Source organism: Lepidochelys olivacea, assembly GCF_965140295.1.
Source record: "Lepidochelys olivacea isolate rLepOli2 genome assembly, chromosome: 4".
NCBI classification, from domain to species: domain Eukaryota; kingdom Metazoa; phylum Chordata; order Testudines; family Cheloniidae; genus Lepidochelys; species Lepidochelys olivacea.
Window position 1 is genome coordinate 98,634,953 of NC_140414.1, and position 22,477 is coordinate 98,657,429.

Genomic DNA, 22,477 nt, shown 5'->3' on the forward strand with positions numbered 1-22,477 from the left:
AACTTCCTCCTTCATGCTGCCAAGGTGCCAACAAGGGGAGCGGGGTGGGGGAAGAGAAGGGGGTCACTGCGCACATAGGAGATACAGGCTTCCTGCTCTCAGTACCAGTACCAGGCCCTACCCCAGCCCAGAATTGCTGTGAACAGGCACCACAGGAAAAGTCCAGCTGTGCCACTATAGCCCTGCGCTGGAGGAAGCGTGCTCAGTTACTCTGTGGGGATGGAATATGCACAATTCAGTAAGCACTTGGAGCTGTGAGGGGCTCAAGTATGCTCAGTGAGGATAGAATCTGCAGAGATTGTAGTCTCTATTTAGCAAATGTGAACTGACATTTGTCAAAGGTGTGTAACTTGAACAAATAATACTCATATTTTCATGGGGATGACAAAAAACCACATCCCTGATACAAAGGCCACCACCACACCAATTTCAAAATTTTAGCTAGAGGCAGACACCCAGAATGGAAAATTTAAGATCAAATTGTTAAAGTGTAGCAAAGTTAAAGTTTTGGGAAGTGTTGGGCAATATTAGTAATAGGTGATACTAACAGCCCTGCCTATAATTTCACATACATTTGAAATGAGAGTGCAATCAGGAAGGTTAAATATTACTATTACATCCCTCTTTTGGGGAGGTTTACATTCTTTTTCCTTCCTGATTTAATTCACTTTTCTTATAAGTATCTCCTATAGAGTCCTCAGCGTCTTCCTTCTCTCCTTCCATCTCTCTCTCTCTTTTTTAAGATACATATACAAAATTTATTTCCCCCACATTTCCTGTTTTTCCTTTCCTCTCCCCTCAAATTTACCATACTTCTCTAAATTACATTAATCTTTCTTCTGCCTATCCCAACAGCAGTTGACATCTATACACAAGACCTGAACACACCAATAGCCACAGACATAAGAAGAACACCTCAAGGCTAGGACAACACCAACAATGGTCCAGTGGTTAAGATGCTAACCTGGGACCTGGGAAATCCAGGATCCAATCCCAGCATTGCAACAGACTTCCTGTGTGACCATGGGCAAGTCACTTAGTCTGTGCCTCAGTTCCCTTTGTAGAACTAGAACAACAGTAATTACCTACCTCACAGGGATGTTTGAGGATAAATACATTCAAGATCGTAAGGCATTTAGAGGCTGTGTAATTAGTCATACAGATGTCCAGAATAGGGAAGCCCACCCTAGCTATTAAGAAAAGAGCAGGTACTGGGATTCCTTGACTCCTACTTCAGGGAGTTCTCCATCTTTTATAGCCTTTTGAGCTAGGAGTTGCCTGAAATGTTATGACCCCTATTCTCCCCAAAACACATTTGACTGCTAAGGGAGAAACATTGTGTGTTCCCCATCCACTCAAGAACCTCCAAATGGGCTGGGAGGAGAGGCCATACTACTCTTCTCCCAGATTCCTGCACATTGTGATGGAGTTTTCTGCTATCCTACTGCTCAGTCACTTTCTGGCTTAGCTGAAGGGTACGTGTCTTCATTACTGTAACTCCTCCAGTTTCCATTTTTAAGCAATGCTCTTCAGTAAATAGCTCTAGTGCAGTGGTTTTCAACCCAGGGGTCCCCGGACTATGTCTAAAATTTCCAAAGGGGTCTGCAAAAGGAAATTTCTTAGGGATCCATAAATGAAAAAAGGTTGAAAACCACTGCTCTAGTGCAAGTCCCCGCTGCTGCTCATGGTTCCCCCGCACACCAAAGTGAAACTGACATGGTTCTTTTGAATTTCACTGCTACCCACAGGGTTCTGATTAGTTTTCACTCTCATAAACTTAGCAAGACTTTAACAGCAGAACTGCCTGGCTGTGTCCTTGGCAAGACAACACTTCTAGCTTTAATGCTTGTTTTATATTGGGAAGGTTCATGCACGCAAGCAGGGCTAGAATTTTATTTATTTTAATGAAAGCTTAAATTCTGTAGCAGTTGATGGTACTTTCACAGGAAAACTGCTTATCACTGGCAAGGAGAATTTTCAAGGCCTGGACAATGGAATTGTGATTGCTTATTCCAGGGCTGAATTTAGCCCTCTACATTCAGCTTAACCGAAATATGTAGTTTCCTGAAAACTTCTTCAATTTGGATCCATGATATGCAATAGCACAAGTTCAGAGATCCCAGTGATATCTGAGCACAATTCAGTGTTCAGAATTTCAGTCTAACCTTTTTCTTTCAGTGTAGGAGGCCTTCCACAAGATATGCACTAAATTAACAAAAGAAATAGCCTTCCTAAATTGCTAAGATGAATATTTAGCTAAAAAGCAAGATAGCATCTGTAAAGGGCAGGAAAGAGGGAGGGGTGAAACAAGACTTTCATATTAAAGACAGCAATGGGGATAATGGTAGTATAGTCAAAAGTGACAGAATGCGGAGAACTGAGGAAAGTTATATTGGGTCACAAAGTTTAAGTTAACAGCAACACCTTCAGAAGGAGATGGATGGATGGAGGGAGGGAGGGAGGGAGAGAAAGAAATGTGGGATGTAGTGAGAGAAGACTGTCCAGAAAGGAAAGGTGGATTTGTGAGTTAGTGTTAAGACGGTAGCTGAAAAACAGACAGATCAGACTGCCCCAAATAAAGCGTATAAAAGGATAACGGATAGTAGCTGAGGAAAAAGCTCTGTAGGTCTCAAAGCAGGAAAGACAAGGGCAATGGCCCACCAAGAGACATCAACTATCAAAGGTAGGAAGCAAACAAGGAGTCATAAAAGCCCAGAGAGGACTTGATATCAGGAAGGAGGGTGTGCCTGATTGTAAAATGCAGCAGAGAGGACAAAATGAAATCCAGGCCCCTGAGATTTTAGCCAGAAAGTCAAAATGAAATCAAGAGAGCAGAAATCAGGTTAGAAGAGATCCAGGGTGGAGTTCAAAAAGAGGAACATGGCAACACTAGGGAATGGCACATTCAGTGTGCTTGGAGATGTAGAGGCAAAAGGAGATGAGCTGCTAATTGGAGAGGCAGGTGTGATAAAGGATGAGGATTTTTTGAGGTTGGTAGAGAAAAGAACTTTAATTTGAAGCCGCCAGTGGAAAGAAAGGGAGGGGAGGAGAATGAGTTTAAACTTTGTAAGTGGGAGGGGATGAGGTTGAGGGGGCAGGAGGAAAGGTTTTGGTTTGTTTTTTTTTGGAAAATCCCGGGAAGTGGGTGGGCGCAAGCCCACCCATTGCTAAAGGCCCCTCCCCCAGCCTAGCGGGAGGGACCACTGGACGCAGGGACCAACTGATTACGGGGGACAACTAATGAAAAACGGGGCGGGAGTGAGGGTCAAAGGTTCGAAATAAGGATGCCGGATGGAGACACCGAGCAGAGAACCGGCCCGGACAGCGCCCACTGCTCCTCAAAGCTGTCGAGGGAGCCGGTGGACGCTGCCCAGTGGAACTCTGCCCGGATGCATGAAACTAGGGAGGAACAGAAATAGGCCCCGCAGTCGCAGAGCACCCCCTCGTCCAACATCCTCCTCCTGGTACTGTAGATGGAGACTTTGGCCAGATCCAGGAGGAGGTTGACGAGGAGGTCTCGCGACTTCGTGGGGCCACGGATAGGGTGTGCAAAAAGGAACAAGTGTGGGGAAAAGTGCAGCCAGAACCTCAACAAGAAGTTCTGGAGGAGCCGGAATAGGGGCTGCAACCTGGCGCATTTGAGATAGGCGTGTGCCAGGTTCTCCCTCACGCCGCAAAAGGGGCAGGCCTCAGATGTAGGGGTGAACCACGGCAGGTGCACGCCCGTGCTCATGGCTCCATGAAGGAGCCGCCAACTAATGTCCTCGGCAGGCCGTGGGACCAAGGTGGAATAAAGGCTAGCCCACTAGGGCTCCTCACCCTCTTTAGGTGGAAGATAGTCCCACCATTTGGTGTCGGAGCGGGACACAAGGGTGAGGAAATGTAACGTATGGAGCATGAGCATGTATAGATGGTTTCTGGGCGCGGTTCGAAACCAGACTGGCTGCAGGGTAAGCAGCCAGCTCAGAGTGTGGGAATGGAGAGGCCGGGGGGGGGCTCGCGGTACAGGGGCCCAAGAAATATGTCCGGAGGGCCAGGTATGAGGGTTGGGCGGGGAACGCCCTCTCGCAGGGCTCGCTGCAGGAAAGCGAGAGAATCGGGTGACAAGGCGGCCTTCACCTCCCGGAGTACGCGCCCAGGGGTGGGAAGGGTGGAAAGCCCCATGTATTGTCCGAGCGCGCGGGGCTCTACCCAATCCCCTGTCGTAGTCCAGGAGGTCTCTGACTCTGGTGGTTTCTGCAAGGACCAACCTCCGACACACCGCGGGAGACTCCACCACCTGCACACGGAGGTCGAGGTTGTGTAGCAGGGGCTCCGCGAGGAGGTCCGCTCCCTCAGTGGCCACAAATGACCTGGCCGCCGAAAAAAGCTTCCAGGTCCAGAGGAGGTCCTGGTAGAAGACCGCCAGCTCGGAGAGGTCTCGCGGAAGGCCTCTCAGATGGAGAAAAAAGAGCTGCCGGTCATATCGGAGCCCTCTGAGGCGGCGGAAGAAGGCGTGCGCCAAGGTACTCCACGCTGGACTACCTGCACTATAAAGGAGCCTCTGCAGGGCCTGGAGGCGGAAGACTATTGTTGTGACCTACCTTTCTTTCTAACTATAGATCTTGTTGATATTTTATTTAAAATCAGCAAAATCCCACATGGAGATAGAAGAGAAAGGAGGAGTTTAGGAGAGAGTTAAAGGTTGCAAATAAGTGCCAAGGGTTATGGTATTCTAATGGAAAAGTAGTGTAATTTGGCAAAGAAGAGAGAACTAAAGACAGACTCAGGCAGCTGAGTACCTCCCTCTAGGCACTGAGTACCTAACTTCCACCAGGACATCAACAGGAGTCATGAGGGGGGACCTCCATCAGCATTTCACAGGACCAGGCACTCAGACATTAGCCAGAGTTTTGAGTGTTAAGTGGCTCCTTTATCTCAGGGCCAATTATATCATTTAAGATATTAGTCTCTATCATCTTGGAAAGGAATAACCAAGATCTCAAATCCACTGAAAAATCCATTCAGTGTCCCAAAACTATTAACTAACTTCAGTCTCCATCTCCTTAGCCAAGAACAACCAACAACCAAACAAAAAAAATTCCCAGCTGATTTAGCACAGTCAAACTACATAGCTAAATGTATTAAGGGTAAATGCACAGAGTTTATCAGCCTGATAAGTTTGTTCTCCCCTCAAGAGTTTAAATGTCTAACTAAGGCAGCAGACACATTCCAGATTAAGCTGCTGGACTTTTTAAAAAAGTTTTATGGCTTGAGAGGAAGCAGAAACTGGCCAAAATATCACTACTCAGGAGGCATAATCATGATTCACATGGTCTATTGCTTCCTCCTTTCTTCTATTTACCTGGCCCAAAACATAAGTAGAGAGTGAATTGCCATCTGAGAAACGTCAAAAAATCTTAAGACTGAAGAAACTCCTCCAACCCTCAAATCACTAGCAGAATAGAGATATTGTATTATTTATTCTAAAACAAGGTTTTATGTTAAAATGTAAAACACAATGTCAACACACGCGCTGATGCATGAACTCACCTGACATTATCTGTTCAAGCCTGTGGATCAGTGATTTTTTAGCACATTCAATATCAGGACTTGGATAATCAAGTACCTGCCTGCACCAAACTAATGGACTAACAGATTTCTGCACTGGAGTCAGTTTCTTCTTTGGTGATGTATATAACCTAAGAGAGGAAAAATTATATGATGTTAGGTAAGTGGACAGATGATTGGACATTTTAAGAAAATACTAGGTACTATGCAATTTTTGTTCTCAGCTACCAAAAGGGGAGCAAAAGTCAACATTGGTAGACAAACTGCACATTTACTTTGGTCATTCGTAAAGCCAATGTGGTGTTCTTCTCATCAGCCCTCTTCCAAATACTCTAAAGAAAGAGAATCATCCAATACCCAAGAGCACAGCCACTACAATCACAACCAACATACAAATAAATCCGAGGAAAGTTATCCAGCTTACAAAAAAATAAGCAGGAAGAATTTTCAAAAAATATGGTAAGTACTTACTGTACCCCTTAAAGTGGTGTAAAAGGGGTATCCGATAAACCTTCGCCAGGTCTACAGTAGGAGTGCTTTGCTAACTACATTATCAAAGTGCTCCTGGTGTAGACATGGTTTATACCAGCAAAACTGTACTTCTATTGCTTTTTTCCAACCCCTAACCCCATTCCCACCCTCCAAGAAAGATGAGCTACACTGACAAAAGAAGTGCAGTTTTCCCAGTATAGCTGTGTCTACTCTAGGGGCATTTGCCAGCACAGCTGTGTTAGTCCAAGATCACACCTCTTCACACCCATGATCAACAAAGCAATGCCAGAAAAGGTTTGTAGTATAGAAAGTGAAATTCATATTACATAATAGAAGCTCAGTTGATAACATACAGATATACTGGATTTGATTTTCAGATATGCTAAGCACTTGTAGCTCCCACCAATTTCTACCGTTATCTGAAAATCAGAGGCATTGTTACTTTTTATACCAACTTAGTGTACAAGGAATTGCATACAAATTATGCCATTTTATAACCAGGTCAAATTTCCAAATCTTTTAAAAACCAAACACACATTTTCCAGTTATTTTAAAGAAAAAAAAAATCTATCTTTATACCAGGTTTAGTAATGTGGGCATATTAATTGTGATATGGAAATCCTGATTTATGCATTTATGGTTTTGGCCTTAAAGTGGCATTAACTTTAAGAGAAAGGAAAGAGAGCATCAAGGAGTTGCGGAGCTGCTTTTATACATCTCCATACATTAAGCTGCAGCAACTGGTAACCACAAGAATAACCAAACAGTGAGGTTATAAAGTTGGGCACCATGGCACCAAAGGTAAATAGCTAATGTATAAACTATTGTAGTGCCCTTGTACGTAAAATAATGTTCAGTTATGTTTTCATATAAACAAACCTTAACGTTCTCTATTTGAACTGAAGCTACAACTATTCCTCACTGAGGACTAACCACAAGTTTGAATTTTTTAAGTTCAGCCATCTGAGTATTTTCCCCCCCAAAAAAATTCCTAAGGGAAAATGGTATTTCCCAGACATGTACCCCAAATAGTGAAGATTTAAAATCAGACAACATCTCATCTCATCTTTAGGTTAAAACCAAAGTTTGAAAGTTTTAGCCCTAAAGAAAAGAGAAAGTTTGAAGTACAGAATATCGATAGAAGCCAATTTGCAACCTTAACTCTAGCTTTTGATGCTGCAAGAGCTCTAAATACATGCACACAAAAATAAATAATGGAATCAGGGCTTGTATTACCATCAACTACTCATCTAATGATAGCCTTTAAATTCCAACTAAACAGGATTCCAACTTAAGTATTGTAGTTTAGGAACATATGACAAGCTAAGTTAGCCACTCCTCTATACAAAACAGATGGTCAAAAATTCCCATTTCCTTTGTGCCAAACACATCAGCAACACAGTAATTACTTTCCATAGCTCTAGAAGAAGAGTGAAATTAACTGATTTTGACTCAGCCAAGGTTTCAAAACTTGGTTGAATAGAGCTGATGAACTTTACAAAGGTTTACTATCCTGAAATTGACATTCCCTATATGGACCTTCTGAAGGGACATGATTTTCGGGAGGAAGAGAAGGGTACAAAAGACCCTCACTAATGAATGAGCAGACCAATTTTTTTTAAAGCATGCTTTAAGCCACTTCTCCCTCAGAAATGTTTTAATTGTTTTTTCATATACAATAGGGTAAACATCAGTGTTATCCACCAGTTGTTCATAATTTGGGGGGGAAGGGAAGGAGTACTAGGTCCCTTTCCTATGAAGTGATGTTATTTACTACATTTATATAAAACAGGTATACTGCAAAATAGAGAGAGAATACAAAAACTGATTTGACTGTTCTGCTAGTTTCCGAGATTCTAAATGCTCAGTTGGCACTACCAAAAGAGGGTTATTTTTGTAGCTATGTACTACTTGGGCCATTTTATATTCTATTTTACAAGCTCTTTTGGTCTCCTGAATGATTTTGTTCATGATTATACTCAGTGTTTAATTTTAATTAATACCCTGAATACTGAACGTCAAAACTTACATTTCATTTACTAAAAGTTCTGCATCCTGGTGGACTGGTTTAAACTTACAAATGAAGGAACTCAGACATTATATTTCTCTACCAGATGAAAGATCAAAAAGGAAAGTCTCTCACATGGCCATGAATGTGTAGCACCATTCAGTTTAATATCTGATACATGCCTTCTCTGGGCATAATCACTGTCAGTAGATTAATCCTAAATTACAAAAGGGAAAGACCGAGATCAAAGTTGCTCTCCATCTAATATCAATCTTGCGACATCACAACTTGATGCTGTGAAGACTGACAATTCAGGCGATAGTGACAAGCTATTACATAAACATTAACGTAAGTCTCAAATTAATTCCTAAGCAAAGATTCTATGTTTAGAGACAACATTTGAGACTTGAAAGCTGTGCCGATATGGGCTGAGAAAATAAGGACTTTTTTTTAAAAAAAAAAAAAAGGCTAAACCCTTTTCCTTGTGAAAGAAAGTAGTAAGAGTTAAAATATGCATTTCTAAACACTAGGTGGGATTAAGAGTTTATCACTGATCTTCCTAAAGGTGACAGATGATTAAGGTTAAGGTTCTGTCATGGTTATTTTTAGAAAAAGTCATGAACAGGTCGTGGGCATTAAACAAAACTTCTCAGAAGCCTGCAACCTGTCCGTAACTTTAATTAAAAATAACAGGGCGCAGGTGGGTTTGAGGAGGCTGACCACCGCAAGGGCTGACAGCCCCAGCTGCAGGAGCTGAAGCCGAAGAAGTCACAGAATCCATCAATTCCGTGACTATATGGTATACTTACAGAGGATTCATACTACCCACTAGAGCGGACTTCTGGTTCTATAAATGTAAAGGCATTGGCAAAAGGTTTTTTTTTTTTTTTTTTTTTTTGAGTTGAGGGCCTCAGATCAGTGATTATTAGGGGTGCAGGAACCACTGGCAGCACTATAGCTGCTGTAATTCTCTGCTAGACAGCTGAGTAGCTAGCACCCACTCTGCCCATAAAGGACACCTCAACATCATCTGAAGCAGCATAGCATAGGACAGAGAACAAAGGACTCTTGTGCTCTAATCACAGCTCTGATTGCCATGAACTGTGTACTACCACCATTCAGTTTAATATCTGATACATCCCTTCCCTGGGGATAATCACTGTAAATGTAAAGACGTTGTGGCCTTAATTAATATCACAAGCTTTTTGCCACTTTGTCAACATGCTTCAGCCAGTTTCCATAAATTCCAAGGACAGAAGGGACCATTGTGATCATCTAGTCTGAACTTCTGTATAACACAGGTCATAGAACTTCCCCAAAATAATTCCTAGAGCACAGCTTTCAGAAAAACATCCAATCCTGACTTAAAAATGGTCAGTGACAGAGAATCCACCATGACTCTTAGTAAATTATTCCAATGGTTAATTACACCCACTGTTAAACATTTATGCCTGACTGCAAATCTGAATTTGTCTAGCTACAACTTCCAGCCATCGGATTGTGTTATACCTTTCTCTGTTAGACTGAGGAGCCCATTATTAAATACATGTTCCCCTTGCAGGTACTTATAGACTGTAATCAAGTCTCCCCTTAACCATCTCTTTGTTAAGCTAAATAGATTGAGATCCTTAAGTCTATCACTATAAAGCATGTTTTCTAATTATTTAATCATTCTTGTGGCCCTTCTCTGAACCCCCTCCAAATTATCAACATCCTTCTTGAATTGTAGACACCAAACTGGACATAATATTCCAGCAGCAGTCGCACCAGTCCCCAAAAGAGAGGTAATACAACCTTTACTCCTATCCAAGAGTCCCCTGCTTATACATGCTGTGACAAAGCTCTGTCCTTGTCTCAGTGGGTCCAGCGCTTCCTGGAGGATTTTGCTAGCCTCAGAGGCTCACTGTGACCCTTCTCTCTCTAGAGGCAAGGGTCACAGCCTACTAAGCCATTTTCATCATAAGCCAGCAAGGGAGGTGAGGAGAAGCCATCCTCCCTCGCACAGTCTCTGTTGTCTCCCAGTGTCAGTGATTAATCGGGGAGGGGGGAGCCCAGGTCTGCCCTCTACTCCGGGCTCCAGCCCAGGGACTCTAATAGTAGCAGCTATGGTAGCTGACTTTTTGGAAATAGGAAGTATACAATTCCCTGAGCCACTTCCCCACAGCAGCTCCCACCCAATATCTCCCTCACCATTACTTCAGGGCTTCCTTCCTTGCGCCTGATATGGTTTGTACTGCTTAGTTCCTCCAACAGCGTGACTTTCTCCTACAGCTCCTGACATGCACACCCAGCTGACTAACAGAGAGGCTTTAATTCATTTCAGCCAGCCCCTAATTGGCTTCAGGTGTCCCAATCAACCTGGCTATCTTCCCTGCCTTCTGGAAAGATCTTCATAGAATCATAGAATATCAGGGTTGGAAGGGACCTCAGGAGGTCATCTAGTCCAACCCCCTGCTCAAAGCAGGACCAATCCCCAATTAAATCATCCCAGCCAGGGCTTTGTCAAGCCTGACCTTAAAAACTTCTAAGGAAGGAGATTCTACCACCTCCCTAGGTAACGCATGATCTTAATTGGCCTCAAGTGTCTTAATTGACCTGGAGCAGCTGCCATTTACTTATCCTGGTAACAGGGATTTGTTCAGCCTGGGGCTAATGTATCTGTCTCCCACTACTTTTCTATAGCCATCTGGCCTTGCCCTATCACAATCCATACACCTAAGAATTACATTAGCCCTTTTGGACACAAAGTCACACTGGAAGCACATATTCAGCTGATAGTGATACTTAAAAAAAACTGGGGATCATGGTAGCTGAGTCCCAGGATAGAATCCCCCACATCCTGTCTGATCTACATTCCTTGTTTCTAGATGTATACATTTAATCATATTAAAACGTATACAGTTTGCATGCGTCCAGCTTACCAAGCAATCCAGATCACTCTGTAGCAGTGACTTATCCTCTTCATTATTTACCACTCCTCCAATTTGTGTCATCTGCAAACTACCAGTGATGATTTTGTATTTTCTTCCAGGTCATTAACAAAAATGATAAACAGCATAAGGCCAAGAACGGATTCCTGTGGGACCCCTCTAGAAACACACCTGTTCAATGAGGATTCCCCATTTACATTTACATTTTGAGAACCATGACTTGGCTAGCTTTTAATCCATTTAATATCTTTCAGATTTTTTATTCAAAATGTCAGGCAGTACCAAATCAAATGCCCTACAGAAGTCTAAGTATATTACCTTTATCAACCAAACTTGTAAACTCATCAAAACATATCAAGTTAGTTTGACAACATCTATTTTCCAGAAACCCATGTTGATTGGCATTAATTATATTACCTTCCTTTCATTCTTCATTAATCAAGTCCTGTATCAGTTGCTCTTCCATTATCTTGCTCAGGATCAATGTCAGACTGACAGGCCTATAACTACCCAGGTCATCACATTTACCTTTTTTAAATACTGGCACAACATTAGCTTTCTTCCAGTTATCTGGAACTTCCCTGGTGTTCTAAGACTTACTGAAAAATCAACATTAACAGTCCAGCAAGCTGCTTACCCACATATTTTACAACACCTGGATGCTAGTTATCTGAACCTGCTGATTTAAAAATGTCTAACTTCAGTAGCTGCTGTTTATCCTCCTCCTGAAGTATCATTGGAATGGAAAGAGTATTATCATATGATATAACTATATGATCTGTTTTTTCCCCCAAATACTTCTGGAGAAGCTACTTCTAGGAATGGATGTGGCATTATCAATCAAGAGAAATATGGCAACTGCAAAAGTTCATGTTGTACAGCCTACTGTAGATCTAACTCAAAGTTTACGATGAAAGACCCCATAATCACATGTTCAAGTGCGTGCCTCAGCACTATGCCTTTGAAGACCTGTCAAATATCTACAGTAATGGGAAAACACCTTCTGTTACTGTAGAAAGCATCTACACTATCCATTGCAGAGGACAGCTGTAGCTGTGCCACTGTAGCACTTGTAGTGTAGACATGGCCTAAATAAAAAAACAAAAGCTGGAATTAACATCTTAGGGAAGCAAGCAGCAACATAAAATTTCTACTACTTGCCTGATGTCATCTCTCCCTAGCTTCATGTTAGGTTAAAACTTAGCATGAACTTTTGCAGGACAGGGAGCAGTTGTGTGAGACTGTGGTTCAGGACCTCAAAGTGGGTAGCCACCCCATTTTAATGGGGTTGCCAGGGCTGGTGTTAGAGTTACTGTGGCCCGGGGCCAAAGCCTGAGCCCCACCTCCCAGGGCCAAAGCTGCAGCCTGAGGGCTTCAGCCCTGGGCAGCAGGCTTCAGCTTCAGCAGTGGGTGGCAGGGCTCAAGTTACAGGCCCCCTTCTTGGAGCTGAAGCCTTTGGACTTGGGCTCCCCAGCCCAGGGTGGTGGGGCTCGAGCTTTCCCTCCTCCCCTCGCCTGGAGTGGTGGGGCTTGGGCAGGTTCAGGCTTTGGTTAGGGTGACCAGGTGTCCGGTTTTCGACTGGAACACCTGGTCGAAAAGGGACCCTGGAAGCTCCGGTCAGCACTGCCGACCAGACCATTATAGGTCCGGTAGGTGGTGCTGCGGTGCTGAGGCAGGCTAGTCCCTACCTGTTCTGGGGCATGGCGCTGCACCCCAGAAGCGGCCAGCAGGTCTGGCTCTTAGGTGGGGGGGAAGACCACGGAGCTCCGTGTGCTGCCCTCACCCCGAGCACAGGCTCCGCACTCCCATCAGCCAGTTCTCGGCCAATGGAAGCTGGGGGGCGCTGCCTGCGGGCGAGAGCAGCACGCACCAAGCCTCCTGTCCCCTCCTGCCTACTAGCGCCGGACCTGGCGGTCGCTTCCAGTGCACACACAACGTGGCGTCAGGACAGGCAGGGAGCCTGCCTTAGCCCCGCTGCGCTGCTGACCGGGAGCCGTGCAAGGTAAGCCTGTGCCCCAGCCCTCAGCCCCCCACAAATCTGGAGCCCCGTCCTGCACCCAAACCCATCTCCAGCCCCACCCCACAGCCAGCACCCCCAGCCAGAGCCCTCACTCCCTCCTGCACCCCAAGCTCCTGCCCCAGCCCAGTGAAAGTGAGTGAGGGTTGGGGAGAGTGAGCCATCGAGGGAGGGGGAATGTAGTGGACAGGGCCTCAGGGAAGGGACGGGGGTGAGGCCTTGGGGAAGGGGTGGGGCGAGGGTGTTCAGTTGTGTGTGATTAGAAAGTTGGCAACCCTAGCTTCGGTCCCCCCTCCTGGGGTCATGTAGTAATTTTTATTGTCATAAGAGTGTCATGGTGCAATGAAGTTTGAGAATCGCTGCCCTATGCCATACTTGCATATTGTGACATATAGCAGTGTTTGTCACAACTGTATTTCTCTCCTACGTGGTGCTATTAGGTACAGAATATCTCAACTTTTGACACTCATGCCATTCTGGTTACCCTGCCTAAGCATTACAGCTTTAGGATTAAGACCTTAAAATGTTCAACTATCTATTTCTCTCAAAATTTGCCAAAGGCACTTAAACTACAATAGAATAATCACTTGCCATGATTGATTTTAAAATGAAACCTTTTTTGGTTCTTCTTTTCTCCCCAAAACCTGGCAGGGGCATAGGACAAAAAGGAGACTAAGGAGTGAGCTTCATAGATGCATTTTTGCATTAGCATATCAAGAGTTCTGAATTGGGATTCATCAATTTTCTATTCAGTCAATCAGCTGTTGGTTCAGAATACCCAGGATACACAACGCCCAGTTGATCTCTGCCCACTGGAACAAAAGAAGAGTTTATTTCAAGATGGATTTATTCCTGATTACTCCTCACCTGTATATATGCCACCATGACCCAGATGGCTCTTCACAAATGTAGTGGCGGCAATATAGCAATTTTAGGATGAGGGTGGTTGGGGACAAGGGGACAAAGAACGGGAGGTGGAGAAGAGAATGGTCCTGGAGTCAAGTTAGCTCTGTTCAGTCATGTTAACAAACTGATAGCAAAACATCCAAAAGATGTCAGAGAGGCTGAAACATTGGATTGGATTGAGACACAAATCAGGAGTGAAGGTAGATTTGCAAATCACTGGAATAAAATTGACAGTTGACAGTCTGAACAGATAAAATAATCCACACAAAGGATATAGAGCAGGGGTGAGCAAACTTTTTGGCCTGAGGGCCACATCGGCGTTCCAAAACTGTATGGAGGGCGGGGTAGGGAAGGCTGTGCCTCCCCAAACAGCCTGGCCTCCGCCCCCATCCATCCCCTGACTGCCCACCTCAAAATCCCCGCCCAATCCACCCCCCCCGGCTCCCTGTCCCCTGACTACCCACTCCCAGAACCCCCTACCCCAACTAACCCCTTGGGACTCCACCCCCTGCTTCCTGTCCCATATCCACACCCCCGCCCCCTGACAGACCCTCCGGGACTCCCACACCTATCCAACCCACCTTGTTCCCCATCCCCTGATGGCCTCCCGGTCCTTCCCTCTCCCCCCCCTCCCCACTCCCTTACCATGCTGCTCAGAGCACCAGGACTGGCAGCCGCGCCATCCAGCCTGTCAAGGTTCCTTCCCCACTCCGAACTCCAGGGTACAGATGTGGGGACCTGCACGAAAACCTCCTAAGCTTACTTTTACCAGCTTAGGTTAAAATTTCCCCAAGGTACAAACTATTTTACCTTTTGCCCTTGGACTTTATCACTGCCACCACCAAACGTCTAACAGATATATAACCGGGAAAGAACCCGCTTGGAAACGTCTTTCCCCCCCAAAATCCTCCCAAGTCCTACACCCCCTTTCCTGGGGAAGGCTTGATAAAAATCCTCACCAATTTGCATTGGTGAACACAGACCCAAACCCTTGGATCTTAAGAACAATGAAAAAGCAATCAGGTTCTTAAAGGAAGAATTTTAATTGAAGAAAAAGTAAAAGAATCACCTTTGTAAAATCAGGATGGTAAATACCTTACAGGGTAATCAGATTCTAAACATAGAGAATCCCTCTAGGCAAAACCTTAAGTTACAAAAAGACACAAACACAGGAATATACATTCCATTCAGCACAGCTTATTTTATCAGCCATTTAAACAAAACAGAATCTAACGCATATCTAGCTAGATTACTTACTAAGTTCTAAGACTCCATTCCTTTTCTGTTCCCAGCAAAAGCATCACACAGACAGAGAGAACCTTTGTTTCTCCCCTCCCCACCCTCCAGCTTTGAAAGTATCTTGTCTCCCCATTGGTCATTTTGGTCAGGTGCCAGCGAGGTTATCCTAGCTTCTTAACCCTTTACAGGTGAAAGGGTTTTTCCTCTGGCCAGGAGGGATTTTAAAGGTGTTTATCCTTCCCTTTAAATTCACTGATTTTGTGTGGGGGGGTGGAGGGTGAGAAAACCTGGATTTGTGCTGGAAATGGCCCACCTGATGATCACTTTAGATAAACTATTACCAGCAGGACAGTGGGGTGGGAGGGGGTATTGTTTCATATTCTCTGTGTATATATAAAGTCTGCTGCAGTTTCCACGGTATGCATCCGATGAAGTGAGCTGTAGCTCACGAAAGCTCATGCTCAAATAAATTGGTTAGTCTCTAAGGTGCCACAAGTACTCCTTTTCTTTTTTCATCTTAAACCTGGTGCTTTTCCACTGGGGGGGGGGCGGCAGAGAGAGAAAAGATTCCCGCCTTGTGCCAAAGCCATATAAGGGAGTGGAACAGAACAAAGGGGGCTGCAATCATGAGAAATCCCCTAGCTACTACCTGAGCTGGAACAAGGGCTGTACCAGGGGAAAGGATTGTGCCCAGACTGGGAAGGCATCCAGTCTGTGATGGAAGCTTATTGAAACATCTGAGGGTGAGGTTTTATCTGCATTTAGTTTTAGGCATAGACTTGCGAGTTTTATTTTATTTTTCTTAGTAATTCACTTTTTTCTGTCTGTTACTACTTGGAACCACTTAAATCCTACTTTCTGTATTTAATAAAATCACTTTTTACTTATTATTTAACCCAGAGTATGCATTAATACCTGGGGGGGAAGGGGGGGAACAGCTGTGCATTTCTATCAGTGTTATAGAGGGCGAAGAATTTTTGAGTTTACCCCGTATAGGCTTTATACAGGGTAAAACGGATTTATTTGGAGTTTGGACCCCATTGGGAGTTGGGCATCTAAGTATTAAAGACAGGAACACTTTTTAAGCTGCTTTCAGTTAAGCTTGCAGTTTGTGGGACATGGTTCAGACCTGGGTCTCTGTTTGTGGCCGCCAAGCGTGTCTGGCACAACCAGGCAGGGCTCTGCAGTCCCAAGCTGGCAGGGAAAGCAGGGGCAGAAGTAGTCTTGGCTCATCGGTTGGCAGTCCCAAAGGGGTTTCTGTGAAGCAACCCATCATGTCGTCTATTGAAGTTGTAGCAGAAGCTAAAGTTTACCAAAAATAGAGTTGCATATTTAAGAAGTCTTTTGTAGAGGTTAATAAATCAATAGTACTTTTGAATGTAAAGTTTGAAGAACCCCACAAAAGTTACCTGATTATTGCAGAAAAGCAGGTGAAATCAATATTTTTCCCATAATAAAACGTATACAGCTTCTTGTAGGCTTAACCTCTTAACTAAGGAGATATTATAACTACTTTCATGGAAATGAAAAGAAAAAGCTGTGAAAGGTTTCCATGAATTTATTTAAACACAGGTATGGGCTCCTCAAGGAGATCATCTGCTTAACTACTGGTCTAGAAAGGAAGCTCTAAATCTACTAAAAAAAATGAGCGCCAATGCAAGCTGACCTAACAGTGTGAAATGCATATTAAGAATTCTATAATTAAGGCAATAGCTAACAATTCTATTTAAAAATTCCATTATGGACTGGACAGCACATTGATAATTTCATGATATATCAACATCAGATGCATTTAGATACTATGAGGGGTGCAATACAAGAACTTAAAGAGAAAAACAGGAACTTGCTTTTACTCAGGATTCTTGCTACAGTCTCCACACATTTATTTTACTCCTAACAAAGTTATAATATTTAGTTAACAAGCTGCAAACTCCCATGTAATATAGTTACTTGGTGGTACTACTTCTTTAATCTGGAATATTGAAAGCAACTATTGTACCCCTCTAAGACCAGCTGTCACAAGTACTTCTTCATACCTTATTACAACTATGGTTTGATTAGCCATTATCTGAATTTGAAAAAAAAATCCCTCTGAAATAGATACTTCTATGTTAAGGCAAGTTCACGTTCCGTTACTGTACCACATATTATCTGATTAAAAGACAAACTGCTGTTTATTAGGTCACAATGCAGAAACTGAGAGAATCAGTACAATTCGATTTTAGCAACTGAATGGGTAGCACTATCAGGTATTGTACTAGTTTACAGTATTATGTCTCAGATTCCATTTGATCACTAAGGAAACTGGGGTTCTACATCCCAGTGAAGTTGTCCAACATGCTTCTCATGATTCATTCCGACACAATTTCCAAATCATAAAAAGCTAGTGCCAAAGGGAGCTCAGGCCATACAAATTGGAATGTCATAATTATAGAGAGGACATCTGAATATTTGTCTTCTATATCAGATTCAAGTATAGCAGTAACTTAGTTCACTAATCAAAAGGGTAACTTCACTGACTGGACATGAATTGCTAGAAATAGATCCTGCCTTAATCCAAATGACTACAGATTGGCAAAGTGCATTATACGACTTTTCTACATGGTGTGATAATGACTCTACAGGGGTATGATTTCTAAGGCTATGTCTAATTCTTACGGTCCTTAAAGTGGCACTCTAAATTATACCGGAGTGGCACTTCCGCTAAGTTAAGGTTAAGATGGCTTTCTGTTTAAAGCTCAACTGTTCTAAGAGCTCTAAAATTAATATGGTTTCTCAGACTGCCTTGAAATTTTGTGCGCCTCGTGAGGGATCAGGTTTGGTCAGTGATCCAAATTTCGGGCCATTTGACCGAAAGGATTCCTGAAATACACCCCCCACTCCAAAAAAACAACCCCCCTAAAACAGTTTAAGTTAATAGTCACATTCTGGCAACAATTTTTTGATCACAAATAGAGATCAAAGCAGGGCTTAGATCCTCACACCTGGAACTCAAACACTTGAGAGTTACCAAGATGGACTGCATGCAATCCAACAGACCACTGGGGGAAATCAAATGACTAATTATTAACCAAAGATTTTATCTGTTTGGAGCAGTAGCTTTTGAAGTGCTGGTTGGTATGCCAACTGGATTGCACTGAGCATGTGCAGACAGAGAAGTTAAAAGGATTGTTAGCCTTCAATGTTCCACACCAGCTGGATGGGCTCAACAGGCTAAGCAGTACCTTTTAACCTTATACACCCAACCAGTATCAGTTCGAGTTCTACTCTGGGCAAAAATCTGGAAAAGGTCAGAAGGCAGATTGCTAAAATCTGGTGGGGTTTTTCATTTTGTTTTTTTAAATTTTGGCAGAATGCAATTGAAGTATTTTTGTAAAAAATATTAGACATGTAAATGTTTGCTGGCAGGACATTTTAGAGGGTGAAGGAAGGAAAACAGGCAGAGGGGTTCGAGGATGCAGAGGGGGACTGAAGGAAAGAACTAAATGGGGATGGATGATCGGGGAGGTAAGGCATATGTGGAAGAGGGACTGATGGAGAATAGGGCAGGTCACTTGTCTGCCCTACATTCTCCCCACGTGTGTATGTCCGAGGATCTAAAGTGTCCGAGCCTCTCCCCCTACCTGTGTGCATGCACCAGGACCTCGGGGGGTGGGTCGTCTAACCCCCTCTTCTCTAACCCCCTGGCCTTTCTGGGCAGGTCTAAGCCCCCCTCCCTCCCCCTCATGTGAGCTGGGATCCTGGATTTCTTGTATTGCTATGGGGGTCTGAACCCCTCTCTGCACCCCACCTCTGTGAGACAAGATGTGGGAAACCCCTGCCTCTCTGGGTGGGGAACTTAGAACAAACATGCTCAGAGCAAGAATCAAGAGCACACTGTTGACACTGGGACGAGTTGAGAAAAGACATGCTTGATGCATATACATTAACAACACTGGGTTGTGGGGGAAACCCCATTAAAAGGAATGGAGCAGTGCACACATCACAAGCTATTGTTTCAGGCTGTATTCATCCCCTTTCATGGGCATAGGGTGAAACCCCTGGCTTAGGGAGACTAGCCCTCCAGCCCCGCCCCTTCCAGACAGCATGGTCCCGCCCTCCCCGGGTCCAACCCTCCCCGGGTCCAACCCCCAGAGGGGAGCGACACCAATCTTTTCTCACAAGCTTGACATTACTGTAACCAACCACTATGTTATACAACTGTCAAGATTTTGGGACACAGACCATGGATTAGATTTCTCTCACTGACCCTGTTAGCAACTGCACATTGGAAAAATTTCAAAGCATGACTTTTAACCCCATTTCTCGATAACAAAATATATAGGAGGGGTGAGGAGCACTTAGTAATCACATAGCAACTGTGCAGCCTAGCGGAAAGGCCACTGGACTGGGACTATTACTAGCTCTGCCACTAGCTTCCTGGGTGACCTCTGGTAAGTCACCACACCTCTGTGCCTTGGTTTCCCACCTGTAAAATGGGGATAATGATGTGAAGTTCTTTGAGATCTACTGATGAAAAGCACTACATAAAACTTAGGTATTTTGATTACCACCTAGCTACAGCAGCATATTAACTGCAAACTCTGGTGAGAACTATAATTGCCTAAATGGTCACTAATTCCTACTAACAAACATTTATTTAATTTTCTAGTTTTTTAAACTGAAATGGCAAAAAAAAGTCTGGTAACACAGAGTTAAGGTTGCCTGGTGAGCTTATACCCTTCCAGAATGTTGAGTTCAGCAAACCTCAAACTTCTGAAAACTAGAAAATACAGAGTTAACATAAATGCTCATGCAACTTTAGCTAGGTTCCCTGTGAGTGATGTTCCAAAACACCTATTACACATTCTCGCACTCTGCCTTTTCACTGCATTACCTGCACCTCCCCATCACTCAAACACTGTGCCTACTTCCTTAATAGAATACCACACTTATAAAATTTAACAGCCACTTCATATCCTTTTACAGCTCCTTCTCACTTCCACATAGGATACTACCTAAACCTATACTTTTCCCTACCCATCATTAAATCCGCAGACTGCTTTCATGTCCCATTTCACTACTGACAGTACCCCTGAGAAGATGACTGTAGTGCCCTGCTATGACACCCTACACAATTTTGTACTGAAATGATGCAAACTAGAACCCCAAGATATGAATGCACCTCTTTCCTTTGATCACACTTGTGCGGGGATTCAGACCCAGATCTCTTCATATCACAATCACAGCGCTTTGACACACTTCAAACTAATTCCCTGATGATCTCATATCAAAACAGATTTCTAACAACCTGCTGCACCTATTGCCTCCACCACTCAGTACAGCTACACCGAAAACAGAAAGCAACTGGAGAGCATGCAGGTAATTCCTGTTTGCTACTTCCAGCTCCAGGGGCAGAGTTAAGGCTACGTGAACATTTACCTTAACTCTGTATTTCCTGTTTTTCCCCTGAGTTTTGCTGAACTCAATGTTCTGGAAGGCCATAAGTTATCACCATGCAACCTTAACTCTTAAATTTTTTTGCCATTTAATAACAACTCTGAAGATGTGCAAGGCAATACATCATGGGATAAAAGATGCATGATCAAAGTGATTGACATACCAAAGATCAAGGAATTTAAATAACTACCTTTCCTGAAATGTTGCCATAACTACTGATAGAACTTGTGTGCCCGTTTTGGGTATGTCTACACAGCAACTAGAGACTCACAGCTTGCCTGTTCCAGCTGACTAGGGCTTGAAGGGCTTCAGCTGTGCAGCTGTTTCACTGCTTGTGGACGTCTGGGCTCAGACAGGAGCTGAACTCTATTATCCTGTGAGGTTTGAGGATCCCACGGAGCCTGAAAGTCTACGGAGCAGTCAAACACCCCCACAGCCCCAGTCAGCGGGCACAAGCCAGATGCTGGTTTTTCTTTGCTGTGTAGACATACCCTTAGTGGATCACTGCAGCAAGTTTCTGGACAGGTACATTGATTTACCAACTCTGACCCAGAGACATTAATAGTCTTCATCTCCACTGAGAGCCTGGATAACCCCTTATACCACTTTTTTCATGGCTAAGTAGAGGCGTACAACCCCACCTGGGATTCACCAGGCAGTTTTAAAGTCTGCCCCTGACAGCAGAGAGTTTCCTACGTGTCACTGACTCTAAGGAAGTAAGCCTCTCCCCTCCAGCCTCAGAGGGCGAGACCGCTTTCAAACCGTCGGGGAAGAACGACGCTCACTTTAATCCCTGTTTAGTAAACAAATAGCCTCTCTCAGCTCCCCGCATTTTGTCCCCTGAGCAGCGCAGGATCCCGGGAGGGCTGTTCCCGACAGCGCGCTCCAGGCCCTGGCCCGGGCCCGGGGGGTGGAGAGACCGGGCCCCCGGATGCCCAGCACCTGGCGGCACAGCCCACAGCCCAGAGACCAGAGACCAGGCCCGCCCCCTACCCGCTCACCAGCCTGTCTCGTCCTCCTCGCAGCTGGCCAAGCGCTCCAGCTCGTCCGGCCTCAGAGGCTCCACTTCGTCCAGGAAGCTGCCCCCTTCCCCGGCTGCTGCGGCCGCCGGCCCGCCTCGCGTCTCCTCGGCGGGCGGCTGGCGGGCCCCGGCCCTGGGGCTAAGGCAGCGGCTCTCCAGTCCCAGCGGCAGGTCCCCCCGCGGGGAAGGGGTGGCGGCGCCGCTGCCGCTGGGGAGGCGCTTGGGGCTGGCGGGGGGCCCGGAGCGGCTGCGGAGCTGCTCGTTCTGCTTCTCCAGCTTCTTCACCAGCTCCTGCAGCTTCCGCACCTCCGCGTCCGCGTTCACGTTGGAGTTAATGTCCTCCATGGCGGCGGCGGCGGCGGGACCCTCCGCCCGGCCGCCGGCTCGCTGGCGCGCGGGGCTGGCTACCTCACGGGCCGGTCACGTCTCCGGGATGGGGGGGGGGAGGGAAGCAACCAGGGCCCGCCTCTACATGGCCGGGCCTGGAGGAGGCGGCGCCGCTGTGACTGCGCCGGGGCTGGGCCCGGCCTAGAGTGGAGCCGCCGCCTCGTCAGCTGCGCCGGCGGCCCAGGGTGGGAGGGAGATACACACATCCGGCCAGCGGCGCCATCTTGCCCTGCGCCCCGCCCCCAGCCGGGCGTCACGCACGCGCCCGGCACGCGGCCCGGTCCGGGACGGAGGCTCGGGCCGCCGGAAGCGCAGCGGCACAATGGCAGGGGCTGAGCGCACAGCAGGGGCCCGGCCCGGAGCCGCCGCTCCCGCTGCCCCCCGGGCGGGGCTGACAGCCGCCTGCGGAGCCTTGGGCAGCGGAGGCGGCATCCCGAGGCAGCGGCGCCCGGATCAGCCTCGGTTCCTGCCGCTGCCCGAGCCCGCGT

At 45.5% G+C, this 22,477-nt stretch overlaps 1 protein-coding gene across 2 annotated transcripts in view; it reads right to left on the reverse strand.

Moving 5' to 3' along the window:
* SLAIN2 (SLAIN motif family member 2) overlaps nucleotides 1-22,254 on the reverse strand; it is a 60,773-nt gene extending 38,519 nt beyond the window's left edge. The window contains exons 1-2 of one of the 2 annotated variants that reach the window (XM_084626422.1): nucleotides 21,583-22,254; nucleotides 5,533-5,681 (exon numbers count right to left, since the gene is read on the reverse strand). In XM_084626422.1, the coding sequence (XP_084482548.1) occupies nucleotides 5,533-5,681; nucleotides 21,583-21,947 (514 nt within the window). In that variant the 5' untranslated portion in view covers nucleotides 21,948-22,254. The remainder of the gene's footprint in view (nucleotides 1-5,532; nucleotides 5,682-21,582) is intronic. The other variant, XM_084626423.1, reaches the window with a different exon arrangement.
* Between the last annotated feature and the right edge of the window lie 223 nt (nucleotides 22,255-22,477).